General features: G+C 40.2%; 1 protein-coding gene across 3 annotated transcripts in view; it reads right to left on the reverse strand.

Annotated features, from left to right (window-relative positions):
• Positions 1–14,072, reverse strand: part of API5 (apoptosis inhibitor 5) — a 30,305-nt gene extending 16,233 nt beyond the window's left edge. For all 3 annotated transcript variants that reach the window (XM_032283555.1, XM_032283553.1, XM_032283554.1), the window contains exons 1-6: positions 13,836–14,072; positions 7,166–7,327; positions 5,442–5,535; positions 4,879–4,944; positions 4,217–4,368; positions 1,802–2,008 (exon numbers count right to left, since the gene is read on the reverse strand). In XM_032283555.1, the coding sequence (XP_032139446.1) occupies positions 1,802–2,008; positions 4,217–4,368; positions 4,879–4,944; positions 5,442–5,535; positions 7,166–7,327; positions 13,836–13,904 (750 nt within the window). In that variant the 5' untranslated portion in view covers positions 13,905–14,072. The remainder of the gene's footprint in view (positions 1–1,801; positions 2,009–4,216; positions 4,369–4,878; positions 4,945–5,441; positions 5,536–7,165; positions 7,328–13,835) is intronic.
• Between the last annotated feature and the right edge of the window lie 240 nt (positions 14,073–14,312).

Consider the following 14,312-nt stretch of genomic DNA (forward strand, 5'->3'; position numbering starts at 1 on the left):
TTTGATCCCACTTGTTTTAAGATTTCCATTGAAAGCTCTGTTCTTGTCTGCAGCTAATCTAGGCACAATGGCTTTGGCATTCATCAAGTAGGAAGCTGAACTTTTTTCAGTAAGAATTTAGTAAGCTGAACTAATTGAGATGTCTATGATGTTGGTTGGCTATTGTTATAAATCGTTGGTCCTCTTCATTTAGGGCATAAACAAGGTTAAATTTTTCCTTGCAAATTGATCTGTGGCAATGGGCTTCAACATTGTCTTGTCCCTTCTCAAAATGAGTGATCAATTTGTAAACTGCTGATTTCTTTGGGGACACCATCTCCATAAACTTTTCATAAAGCATCAATGATTTCACCATTCTTCCACCAAGCTTCATCATAAATTTGATGTTTGTTCTTAGTTCAACTTCAGCCGAATTCATGTTGCTCTGTTGGGAGCTCTTACCCTTTTTAGTTCCTCAAACTATATCCTGTTCAGACATGTTACAAGTTTATTTTGGTGAAAAATGTTTTGAAATACATGCATTAGGTTTTTTTTTTTCTTCTTCAAAATATGCATTTTCCAGGAACTTTCTGAAGACCCCTTATATACTTTGCTGCAAAGTCATCTGGAGCACTGGGACATCTATACATTTTAATCTCTTCCTTGATTCTCAGGTCAAATTTGGGGCATGGCCAGGCGTGGTAGCATATGCCTGTAATCCTAGCACTTTGAGAGGCCAAGGCGGGCAGATTGCCTGAGCTCAGGAGTTCGAGATCAGCCTGGGCAACATGGCAAAACCCCATCTCTACTAAAAATATAAAAAATTAGCTGTGCGTGGTGATGCATGCCTGTAATCCCAGCTACTTGGGATGCTGAGGCACAAGAATTACTTGAACCCAGGAGGTGGAGGTTGCAGTGAGTGGAGATCATGCCACTGCACTCCAGCCTAGGGGACAGAGCAAGACTGTCTCAGAAAAAGAAAAAAAAAAAAAAAAAAAAATGGGGGACATATTTTAGTGTTGGATTTTCAGACTGTATGTTTCTCAAAAGGGATAGTTCTTTTATTTAATTTTCTTTGTAGAGACAAGGTCTTGCTATGTTGCCCAGGCTGGTCTTTAACTCAGCCTCAGGTGATACTCCCACCTTGGCTCACAAAGTGCTAAGATGGGATTATAGGCATGAGACACCATGCCTGATCTAGGATAGTCCCTTTAAGCTGTGTTTTTCAAACTGATGTATGCACGTGCCAGAAGATACATGGCTACAGGAAACACAAAGCCTGAGACAGAATGCAAAATTCTCATGACTTTTTAAAAAAGTCTCTAGAATGCTTTTAAAAAAATTTCTTGGCCAGTCGTGGTGGCTCACACCTGTAATGCCAGCACTTTGGGAGGCCAAAGAGGGCAGGTTACTTGAGCTCAGGAGTTTAAGTCCAGCCTGGGCAACATGGGAAACCCCCGTCTCTACAAAAAATATAAAAATTAGCGGGGTATAGTAGTACATGCCTATAGTAGTAGCTACTTGGGAGGCTGAGATAGGAGGATGGCTTGAGCCAGGGAGGTGGAGGCTGCAGTAAGCCAAGATCATGCCACTGCACTCCAGCCTGGGTGACAGGGCAAGACCCTGTCTCAAGGAAAAAAAAAATTCTTTCCCTCAAAAAAATGCAAATATTAAAAAATCTAAAAACACTTCTGGTTCCAAGCATTTCAGATAAGGGACACTACTAGAAAGGTTTAAGGGGAATGTTAAAGTGAATATTCATGGCAATATACACAGCTAATAGAGTAATCAAAATACCAGGTGTGTAAAATAAAGAGCTCACAGAGAAGAGGGGTACTGCCTGCCGAGTGCACTGTAAGAGCCTGTCCACACAGTCAGGATCCGAGGGATTGAACGTCTGTTCTAGGTCAGCCTGTTCGGCCACCAACTCTACAAGTTGCTGTCTTCCACTCACTGTCTGTAAGCTTTTTAACCCAGACAGTATTTTCATGAATAGAACAAATTCTTCACCAGTCACATCTTCTAGGACCTGGAAAAGAGACAATTCAGAATAACAGTATATTTATTATTTGAATGGGAAAGATCAACACTGAAAGAGAATAGCTAATTTATTTCAGTTACTAAAGTCAGTTTGATATTAATGCTTCCAAAATACTGATGAAAAGGCAACTTCTAGCCTCAGTTAGTTGAGCTTCAGAGTAAACCAGGCATTCTCCAAGGGGGCAAAAATTGGTTCTTAGAAAATGTTACTTTTTTATATACAAAAGCACACACATACATACAGGACCATAAACAGATATACAGTATATATTTGGGATTAAAAGTTCATGGGAGAGCAGCTAAGAAAACAATATCTTTAAAAATTTTTTTAAAGGCTCTTTAGGGGAGTGATTTTAAAAAGTGGTTGAAAAATTCTGCAGCAGACTGTTGAATGCGATTGTTTCTCATATTTAAAAGCAGTCTAATTCACATTATTATAGTAATTGTTGTACACAAAACAGGACACCTTGCAGGTCTCATGTCAAATCTTCTATATCAGTGGGTCTAAATCTTTGTATTCACAGACCAAAGGAGCTCACAGTTATGACATACTCTATCAGATTACCAGCTGGGACATAGGTAAAACAGTCTGATATTCCCAGCTACAGAGCTATTTCTATCTAACTGAAAAATAATTTTATCAATAAGGAAGCGGGCAGTAGTAGTCTGAAATTTCTACAGCCTGAACCATAAGATCTGTCACATGCTTTAGAGAAAACACTGAATCTTCTTAACATATCAAAAAAGTAAACTATACCCAAAGTTTGTCACATTAAGATGAGTAAAAAGTGAACTGTGACACACCTTGCCAATCTTAACATCACAACTATGCTAGATGCTGGGAGCACAGACAAGCATGGTCTCACCCTTGAAGAGTGGATAGTGTCATGGGCTAAGGTGAAAACGTCATTTGATGTGATAATATATTTCATTTTGAAATAGTTTAGAATACTATGAGAGAATATCATAAAATGGAAGGGAGAGGTAGTACTTAAGGAGTTTCCTGAGGAGGTGATTTGCAGAGTACTGAAGGTTGCATACATTTTAAGGACACTATCACAAAAGGAGTGTAATCAGACTCCTTTAAATTATCAAATTGATTCATCATTACCACTGACAAAGGTGCTGAATGTAGGGTTTAGCCCTTCTAGGGTTGGGGGGTGTTTCTTATTACTGTGCTGAAGTGCTGGGCGAGAAATGGAGACAGGACACCAAAGAACTGAAAAAGAGCAGCTGGGCTGGGGGGCCAATGCCACTTGTAAGCAGAGACAGGCGAGGCTTTGAGTGTTTAGGTGCATCTGTACTTAATTAGGTACAGGATGGAGGGGAGGGTAGTGAGTGAGGTTATTTTAAGGATAGTGACAGGGTTAAGACACTTATGTGAGTGATAAGCAAAAGGCCTATCCCCATTAGGTCACCGAGGCAAGGAGGTGGGCAGTGGGCAGCAAGGGGTTTACTTCTATTAGGTTACCGAGGCAAGGAGGTAGACAGTGGGCAGTAAGGAGGGTGCAGTGTGCAACATTTTTTATTTAGGGGCAGGCTACTTTTTGTTTTGAGTTAGCACAGCAGCAAGAGAGCTGACAGGGTTTACAGCCACCAAGGCGCAACTACACTGGTGGGGTTTTAAGCCCTCCGACGCTTGTGGGATTGCTGACCTGGGGCCAGCTTTCCACAATAACTGGACGCAAGATACTACAACTCTTTTACAGGAGGAGGGACTTTCGCTTTAACCTTGCAATACAGCGGGTATTTTTATGATACTGAACACTGCCGCCTGGGCCGGCCTGCTATGTAGCGCATGCCCTTTTAGGCAGGGGCACTACCGCCTGGGCCATAGATTCTTTTCTTGGTATGGCTATATTTCCCTAGTACATGCTCTGCACCGTGTCTGCTCTTGACACTTCTCCAACTACAAACTAAGATATAATTATATAAAAGGATTATATACAAGGAAATAGTAGTAAGATATTTTTTAGGCACTATCTGTGCCAGGGGGGTCTGTTTAGCTCTCATTCCTTGGTGCCCAGAAGGGGGGTTACCCACTAAAAACAATCTAAGAAAAACTCAGAAGTCCTATGGTGGTTCTGATATATCATTTTATATACAAGCCACACATAACAATGATGAATACTGCCAATGTCAAGTATGCTCTTTTGCTTTAGAGAATTTCCACCAAATGAAGAAGACCAAAGCTCACCTTTTTGGATTCAGTTAGTATAAGCTCTTCCACTTCCTTTGTTAAGACTTCATCTGGTAAAGTCTTAAGTTTTGTAGAAAGGAATTTAATTGCTCGTTCCCTAACAATGTCCTCTCCTTGAAGTATTTGGCTGAACAATCCACCTAAAGTCCCTGCAAAACAAAATAGTTGCCTGTTGCAAGTCAATTTTATAGTGTAATGGTGTTTTTCCATTTAACTCAATTTATACTATTTCTTCTGAAACAAGTTAATAAACTTCCCGAGTATCATCTTCATTACTAATTAAAAGTAGTCTGAAATTTCTACAGCCTGAACCGTAAGAGTGATCACATGCTTTCTTCATGAAGACATAGCTCGAGCATGACTTTCCTTTTTTATCATTACTAATAATAAGACCCAGGTATTTTGGAATAATTTTTTTAAAGTGTCAAAGGGAGTTTTTCCAACAGATTTCTTATGGAAAAATTTGATCTATTTTTGCAGTTATTTCTGCTGGTTTTTCTAGTCATAAACATCTTGACCTAAGGAGACTTTTTTCACAATACTTAGAATTTTTATGAAATAGAACTCTGGGTAAACCCTATACTTTATTTGCAATTAGTAACACCTAACTCTGTGGTTTTGTAAGACATCAAACAATTCAGTGTAAGAACTGGCCTTACCTTTTGCATCCATTTTAAATATACTTAACAGGGCATTGTTCACTAGGTTAAATTCTGCAGAGTCATCTGGATGGAGAAAAAGTGGAATAATGAATATAAAACAAATTTAAAATATCATGTGCTTCAGTTTCAGACTTAAGATTCAACAGTTTCTCAAGGTTATATTGACAGGAAACTTACAACTTAAGCCATTCCCTCAAGGACCAAAAAGATACCTGTTCCTTATAAGGGTAGAAAACCCGATCTGGCATGCCTGAAAAACTTTTGTTAAGATGGTACAATTATGAAACTACAGGAAATTGGGGGGAAATTATGATACATCAAAATACCCAAAAGAATCTAGTTATTACACCTTCATAACAGAATTAAAAACAAAACAATACTAGGAATTAAATAACCAGAAATCATTAAGCTTTAACGACGGAATGAAAGAAGGAAATTTAATCTCTATCAGAGGTAAGACCTCCAGCTCTCCTGCACCCCATTTAAAAGCTAAAAATAGAATCAACATTTCAGAAAGAAGATATATTTTTAGAGAAAAAGGTAATAATGAAATCCCTTACCTGTCTGTAAGAGTTGTGTTAGTATATCTGCCACTCGAGGAAGATTTTCTCCAGTGGCAAATTGAGGCAGTTCTTTAATTGCTTGACGTCGAATCTGGGCATGATTTCAAACAAAAATTAACCAAAAACTATCGCCCTTAAAATAAAAAAGTTTTTTTTAAGATAAGGTTTTGCTCTGTTGCCCAGGTTGGAGTGCAGTGGTCCAATCATGGCTTACTGTAGCCTAGACCTTTCCAGGCTCAAGAGATCCTCCTGCTTCAGCCTCCCTAGTAGCTGGGACTATAGGTACCAGCTTCCATGCGTGGCTAATTTTAGAGGTGGGTGTCCCTATGTTGTCCAGGCTGTTCTCGAACTTCCCACTTCAGCCTCCTAAAGTGTTGGGATTATAGGCGTGAGCCACCATGCTCTAAGCTCCACTTTTTAAGAAAACTAAAACCACAGAGAAACCATAACTAGGGGCATATGAGACACAAAAATATAAAACAACAGATTTCTAGAAGTTTTAAAAAGAATTTGCTCCAATTTGATATTCAAGTGTAAAGAATAAAATGTAAAAAGGGATGTTAACAATGTCTGAAAGAGACATTTGAGATTATGAACAACTGTTTATATGGTAATCATATGCAACTGTTAGGTTTTTTACTACCTTTGGGCTTATAATACAGTATTCCTTAAAAATGGCTACTGTGGCAATGCTATACCTAGTAACTGTTTACTTTAGAATTTTTAGTACTGACTACTAAATACAACATTTGTGGCTATATTCTGTATGTTTAATTCCAAATACTGATCTAGGCTTATTTGATTTTTACATACAAAATGTACAGCGGGTCAGGTGAGGTGGCTTACACCTGTAATCCCAATGCTTCAGAAGGCCAAGATGGGAGGACAGCTTGAGGCCAGGAGTTTGAGACCAGCCTGGACAACAAAACAAGACCCTACAAAAAAACTAAAAATGAGCTGGGAATGGTGCCTGTGCTACTTGGGAGGCTAAGGCAGAAGAAATGCACAAACCCAGGAGTTCAAGGCTGCAGTGAGCTATGGATGTGCAACTGCACTCCAGTCTAGGCAACAGAGTGAGACCCTGTCTCTATTAAAAATATATATATATACAGGGGTTATATCCAGCAAATTCTGTATGAAATGTTGGCAATTCACTGTTTCATCTAAAAAGACAAGAGCTAACAGCTGAATATTCTTAGGAACTTGTGTCAACAGCCAGAAATACTTCCAGTTAATTCTGTTCCCCCCACCGCAAAAAAACCTTACTTCTTTTTAGTCTAGTAATCCTATTCACTTATTATACAGACTATTTTTCTGCCATGCAAAATATATAAGGGTGGTGAAACTACACTTTATGGTATAACACTAATTTAAATATCAAAGTGAGCACAAATTGATTAAAAACTAACAGTCTAATTTCATATACACAATGAACAACAATCTCCGAAACAAGATGTGAGCCACAATCCATTTTTAACAGCGGATAAATGACATGCAAAACGAAGTATTTTGAGATTCGATGCATTTTTCGTAACTTAAAGGTGGTAAAAAGGCTAATACATTTTCTCAAATGTAAATATAAGCCTGGGTATGATGTCATGCCAGATCATACTGCAGTATTTTATTGTGCACTCTGATATATCAGATTGCTACTTCAATGATATTAGTCACATACAGATATATCTAAAAAGATTGCTATCAAGTGTCATTCATAAACTTACAGATACATCTTCATCTTCACAGAGGTCTAACTGTGCATTGATAGCAGAATCAGCCAATTCTGGAAAATGCTTAAAGAATTTCGGAATAAACTGAGCTGCCAATCGTTTCTCCTTAGTACCACCTTTCACACCATCCAATATCACTTGGTAGGCATCTTTATGCTGAAATAAAGAAGAAAGCAGGAAAGACACATGATTTTGAAGGATGGGAAGCTAAGTAAAAGAGCATAACAAACATGTTAGAGAGTGCTTTACATTTTTACACAGGTTAAGAAATAAGGCTTATTTTTGGAGGTTTACTGCTTAAATTGGACACTTATCTTCCCAATTCTGTTCTCCCTCCATCTTTGCTTTATTTTTGAGTTTGGGAGACCGATGATTCTAATTTTAAGAAAAAGAGCAAATGTGTTTGTTAATATACCAATACTTTTTCATTCTAGTGATTACTGACTGACTCTAGACTTGTGACCGTATCACGCTTCAAAAATTTGTAATGGGCCCAGTGCAGTGGTTCACATCTGTTATCCCAGCACCTCAGGAGGCTGAGGTGGGCAGATCACCTGAGGTCAGAAGTTCAAGACAGTCTGGCCAACATGGTGAAACCCCATCTCTATCAAAATACAAAAATCAGCCAGATGTGATGGCATGTGCCTGTAATCCCAGCTACTTGGGAGGGTGAGGCAGGAGAACTGCTTGAGTTGGGGAGGCGGAGGTTGCAGTGACCTGAGAAGATCACGCCACTGCACTCCAGCCTGGACGACAGATCGAGACCCCCGTCTTCAAAAAAAAAAAAAAAAAAAAAAAAAGCACACACACACACACAAAACAAACAAACAAAAAAACCATAATGATGGCCAGGTGCAGTGTTTCATGCCTGTAATCTCAGTACTTTGGGAGGCCAAGGTGGGTGATCACTTGATGTCAGGACTTCCAGATCAGCCTGCCCAAAATGGTGAAGCCCCCACTACTAAAAATAAAAAATTAGCTTGGCATGGTGGTGGGCGTAATCCCAGCTACTCGGGAGGCTGAGGCAGGAGAATCACTTGAATCTGGGAGGCAGAGTTGTAGTGAGCTGCGACTGCGCCACTGCATTCCAGCTTGGGTGACAGAGCAAGACTCCATCTTAAAAAAAAAAAAATAGTAATAAATACTATAGAAATCACAAAAAATTGCACCATTTTTACTTAATAATAAAAATTTACCTGTTTCCAATTAGCACTCTGAAGAAGGCGAAGGGAACACATTACTGAAATTTAGCAATTCCAGCAATGTTAGGAGGAGCAGCTTAATTTTACCTCGTTGCAATATATGAAAGCTTTGACAATTCATTCCATATAGCCAGCCAATTTTGGATTAAGACAGATTCCAACGTCACATGTTTAAACTCTCTATTGGAAGAATATACTCAAAGCTCATTTGTTTCCTTAAAAAAAAAAAAAAAAAAAAAATTGCCGGGTGCGGTGGCTCACGCCTGTAATTCTAGCACTTTGGGAGGCCAAGGTGGGTGGATCACCAGAGGTCAGAAGTTCAAGACCAGCCTGGCCATCATGGTGAAACCCCATCTTTAAAAAAAAAAAAAAAAAAAAAAAAATCACAAGTGCTCTCCCTCAAATACTCATAATGGGAGGAATCAGTAAGTTCCCAATCCTCCTTATGTACTTGCTTCCAAACCAGTCCTTATATGAAATGACACTGATAAAGATGGTAAGTAACAGTAACAAATACAGAAAGACTACACATCTATCTTCTGTTTGGACATATGAATAAAATTTAGAAACTGGAAAAAAAAACCTTAAAAATTATAATCTTGACTACATGTATACACAGTATAGCGTTTACTATGTATAAGGAATGTTCTAAGTGCTTTAGACACGAGCTTACTTCATGCCATCAAGTGGGGAATGACCAATGAACAAGAGAACTACCAAATTTATTTTATAGTGATTCTTTTTGTGGATAATGCTATGGTAAGTGAAAAAATAAAGCAGGATGCAAAGTTACTGTTATACGAAGCAAAACAACTCCCAAATAACAGAAATTTCTATGAATAAGGTTAGCTTCTTCATGAAATGCAGATATATCAGTCTTCAGACAAGTGAATATTATAAACACATCAAGACCCCCATCTCTCTGAGAAATATAAAATTAGCCAGGCATGGTGGTATGTGCCTGCAGTCCCAGCTACTCCGGAGACTGAGGCAAGAGGATCACTTCAGCCCAGGAAATCAAGGCTGTGGTGAGCCATGGTCGCGCCACTGCACTCCAGCCTGACAGAGCAAGACCCTGTCTCAAAGAAAAAAAGGTGTATGATATACTTTTCACTGCAAACATTAAAAAAAAAAAAAAAAAAAAAAAAAACATCGTGGCTGACCACTTTACATTCCTGTGGTTTGCCTCAGACTTCTAGGCAGACTTCATAAAATCAAAGTTTGTTCTGACATCCTTACTTTTTGCAGGTTATCACAAATCTAATTTCCTTTTACTCAAACTTAAAGCTTTACTTACAAAGCCATTTGAAGAAACTCCTTACACTGTCCAAAATCAAATGAAGAAAAAACAAAAAACCCTGCTTAAAACAAACCTTCCTTCTGCCAAGAAAAAAATATTAAATCTGGAATCAAATAAAAAGGAATCATTAGCAATACTTACTGAAAGTCTACCAGGGACTGAGTGATTCCTTGTCTATATCACAATAGATGTTACTGCTATTCCTATTTTTCAGATGAGGAAACTAGGGCTCTGAGAAAAATAAATACTTCCGCATAGGTTCGAGGGATTACAAACTTAGTTGGTCAGTGGTTTTAGCTTAATCACACAAGAAACGCTACTACAAGAGTAATATTTCATGAAATATAAGTCCAAGAAGCCTACACTCCAACCCTGCAAAGCTAGTGTACTCAATGATTGATAAAATAGGAGGAATCAGGGTTCCGGCGTTATATACATCTAATCAGCCTGACTGTCATGGTCCTTTAACAGGTGTCCCACACATTTTTTAACTTTTAAGATTTTGACGACATAACATAAAATTAAGTATCTACATGTTAAAATAAGTAAATTTATAATAATTTGAAACAGAATTTTAAATAATGGTGGGCCACAGCTTGCTCTATTACGGCTAGTCAGGAGCCCTGGGCAGAGTGCAGCAAGACCTGAAGGAGTATCAGAGGCAGAGTGGGGGAAAGGCAGGATGAACACACAGGCAGAACATGGGAGTTACATGAGAAGATGACAGGACTGGAAGATTTGAGGTATTAAATCATTCCACACTTAAATTTGTCACCTGCAGTTTGCTTATTAGAATATACATGCTCATATATGTATGTATGTGTGTGTGTGTATGATAAATTTCCCTCCATCACCCATTAGGGATAATCTGTGTAAATGGTTTCCCTTCTCTGTTCCTTCCTTGCATACATTTCTTCAACCTTGAAAAAGAAATGGCTACTGAAGGGCAAGGTACAGTGCAAGGAGAGAAGCAAAAAATAAATAAAAATTAAAAAATAAGACGATTAACTCTTGAGGCTTTATAATTTAAATATGGAAATAAATAATAAAATACAAGTCTGAAATATTATTAATACATACAGAATGCCAAGGGGTTCAAAAAGAGAAAGATTTGATCTGCTTTGTGGAAATTAGCTGAGAAAACCTCAGAAGGCTTGTGTTTACCCTTGTATTTAGAGGGCACTATTCTGAAAGGAGTATTGACACTAATGCAGAGGGAATAGCCTGTAGTGGCAGCAATCTGAAAAACTGTAGTGCTCACCTCCCTGGTAAAGGTTGATAATCAAAATAAAAGTTAGAAGGAAGTCAAGACTGACAAACTCGAATGCATAATGCAGTCTCAGAAGTGTCCAGGCAGGTATCTGCCAGGAAACTGAGTCTTGATCATAAACCTCCTAAGTTGACATGAAAATCAGGCTTTGCTACACCAAGAACATGAACACTGTTTTCTCTCCTTAAAAACAAGTGAAACGGTGTCCTCTCCACTAAGTTGGTTTTTGCCTTTGTTAGTTAAAATTACGAGCAATATCCTAAAACCTACTGTTTTTTTGTGGTACGTTGTTTTAGGCATTTTCTCTAAAAAGGAATAAGTATAACCCAATAGAGCAGAATTAGTAGGCATTATCTTTGGTTCTCCTAAAATTCACAGTATTTGAGCAGCCTGAGCTAACCACTACATCTCATTATGCAGAGATATTGTTGTTTTAAATAGTTGCTTGACAGCTGTTAATACAGACACCATTGATCACTCATAACCTACAAGGGACTGTGTAAAATTCCAGTGTCCAGCCTGGTATATGGTAGGTGAAATGTATTGTATAAAGCATGAGTCCTCATTAAGGTCTAGACAAAAGTATCCTTTTTTGTTTTTCACAAACTTGTCTCTTAAATACCCTTAGTAAATAAAAGAGTAGATTTTTGCTGTGAGAAAGACATTTTGACCTCTTGGGGAGAACTCTCAATTCAATCTGGTTTTTATAATTAAAGATGACATGAGAAGGAAATGCAAGCAACTCTCAAAATTAGAGTAGGGGGATGGGACAACATTATGTATACGGTTTCAAAGGATTCTTAGAAGGATTCCTGACAGAATCACCGTTCTAGCTTTCACCCTATCCCCAAACATAGGTAGAACTATTTGCTAGTGTTACCCAACTAAGTCAAAGATAAATTATACGATTGAGAGTAACTTGACTACGAGTTCTTTTTAGGAACAACAACAAATTCAAACTATAATTGACTATAGTTTTTATCTTTTTATTTAAAAATTTTTTTTGTTTGAGATGGAGGCTCGCTCTCTCACCCAGGCTGGAGTGCAGTGGCACGATCTCAGTTCACTGCCACCTCCGTCCCCAGGTTCAAACGAGTCTCCTGCCTCAGCCTCCCAAATAGCTAGGACTACATGCACATGCCACCGCCTGGCTAATTTTTTGTATTTTTGGTAGAGGTGGGATTTCACCATGTTGGCCAGGCTGGTCTCAAACTCCTGACCTCAAGTGATCTGCCCACCCAGGGCTCTTAAATAGATGGGATTACAGGCGTGAGGCACCGCACCCGGCAGTTTTTATTTTCTTAATGAATAGAATACTCCTCCTTCTCAACCGACCTACACACTATCCACATCTACAACAGAACATCAGTATACATTTCCCACTAATAAAAGTGAAATTCCCTACTGATAGGGAATGAAGTAGGGAAGAAAAAAACCATTTGATATTTGAAACTGGTATATACACAATTCTAGATTAAGCTACAATAAAGCTCCAACATGAAATTTTTTTTTCTGTTCAGCTCAGAAAGGTCCTATTTGAATTATGTTCAGAAAAGGGGACGGGAAAGGTACTGCCACGACTGTGAACAGACTAGAAGCTTCCACTTTCTCCAAGACGGCATGCATAAGTAGAAAAATCACAAAGTTCTAAGCACTGAAAAGCTATGGCGTGGGATTTCTGAAACGATGATCAAGATTACCTCCAGGAGAGCCTGGTTCTTTTCCCAAGAACACACATATCCAACCACTTATCAAGTTCAATGTACTCCAGTATTTGAAAACTCATACAAAGAACCAATGGCTTGTAAGAATAATTCAACACTGCTGAGAAACTGTGTCAGGGGCAAGCATCCCTAGAGAGCTCTTCCAAGCAACTCCATTCAGAGATGCACGCTCCCGTTCTCCATCGTCCAGCCCTGTTTTATTTTCTTCAAACACGTTTCATTAAAAGAAAAACAAACAAAAAACACAATGCCAATCTTTTTTTTTTTTTTTAATTTAGAAGTGAGTCTTGCTCTGTCACCCAGGCTGGAGTGCAGTGGCAATATCTCCGCTCACTGCAACCTCCGCCTCCCGTGTTCAAGCGATCCTCCCACCTCAACCTTTTAAGTAGCTGGGATTACGGGCGGGTGCCAAGGCGGCCGACTAATTTTTGTATTTTTAGTAGAGACGGGGTTTCACCACGTTGGTCAGGCTAGTCTCGAACTCCTGACCTCCCGCCTCGCCCTCCCAAAGTGCTAGGATTACAGGCGTGAGCCACCGCGCCTGGTCTCACAGCGCGTATCGTTCTTATTTACCACTACACTCCCTCCTAACTGTACATTCTGGGAGAGCGCGCTTCCATCTGTACCTCCAGCGCTCGGCGATCAAAAAATGTACTAAATAAATGAAATTGTGAGCCCTCATCAAAGTGTGGACGAAAGAGTCCCTCTTCCGTTTCTCACAAACTTCTGTCTCCTAAACACACTTCTTCAATTAGTAGCAGAATTTTGCCTCCAAAAAAACACATCTTGACCTCGTGAAGAAAACTCCCGATCTAATCTTGGAAGGACTGAACTTCAGCGAAAAGGAGAAAGGCTTAAGAGAATCCTGTACGGGAAAGCTCGGAGGAGAATTGACGAGAGCCTGAACCGGCTGAGTTAGGTAACACTAAGATGGGAAAAGACTGGGAGAGGTAGGGAGAGAAGCCCGGAACCCCGGGGACCGCGGTCTCCCTGGTGAAGCCGGAGTCTACACTCCCAGAGAGGCTCACCCTGGCGAGACGGCGAGGAGGTTAGTAGCCCCAGGGAGGTTGAAGCCGCAGCTCCCGCCCGGCCCGGGGAGCGCGGCGGGCAGCGCTTTCGAGAGGCCGCGGAGCGCCGGGCCCTGCAGGCCGCCCGGGGATTCACTCACCTGACCCACTTGCTCCGTGGCATCGGCCAGGATGCCATAGTTGCGGTAAAGCTCCTCCACCGTCGGCATGGTGAGCGACAAGCCCAGGGCCCGCTTCCGCTATCCTTCGCCTCGCCGGCGCCACCGCCGCCTCGGAACTTCTCTAAGCCCACTACCCGCACTATTACGCCTCCAGCTGCCGCCAGTGCAGCCGCCAGTCACCGCGCACAGCGCGGCTCCGCCCCAGACGTCTACGTAAAGACGCGCACGCCGGGAGCGGCCTTCAGTAGACTCCAATGCGCCGCGGCGGGTTGTTTCGCCCGCTAGTGGTTGGAGGAGCAAAGAGCGGCAAGGATGATTGAATTAGCTCATTCGTTTTTGAAAGCTTGAGCAGGGCTGGACGTTCTCGATGGGAGGGGTGGGGGTGAGCACGAAGGTTAATACAAAGATAATTGCGTTTCTGTCCTTAGAAGATCTTACATGTGAGAAGTCACAAAC

This window comes from Sapajus apella, unplaced genomic scaffold (genome assembly GCF_009761245.1).
Source record: "Sapajus apella isolate SASKATOON/1434 unplaced genomic scaffold, GSC_monkey_1.0 scaffold14, whole genome shotgun sequence".
In the NCBI taxonomy this organism is placed as follows: Eukaryota; Metazoa; Chordata; class Mammalia; order Primates; family Cebidae; genus Sapajus; species Sapajus apella.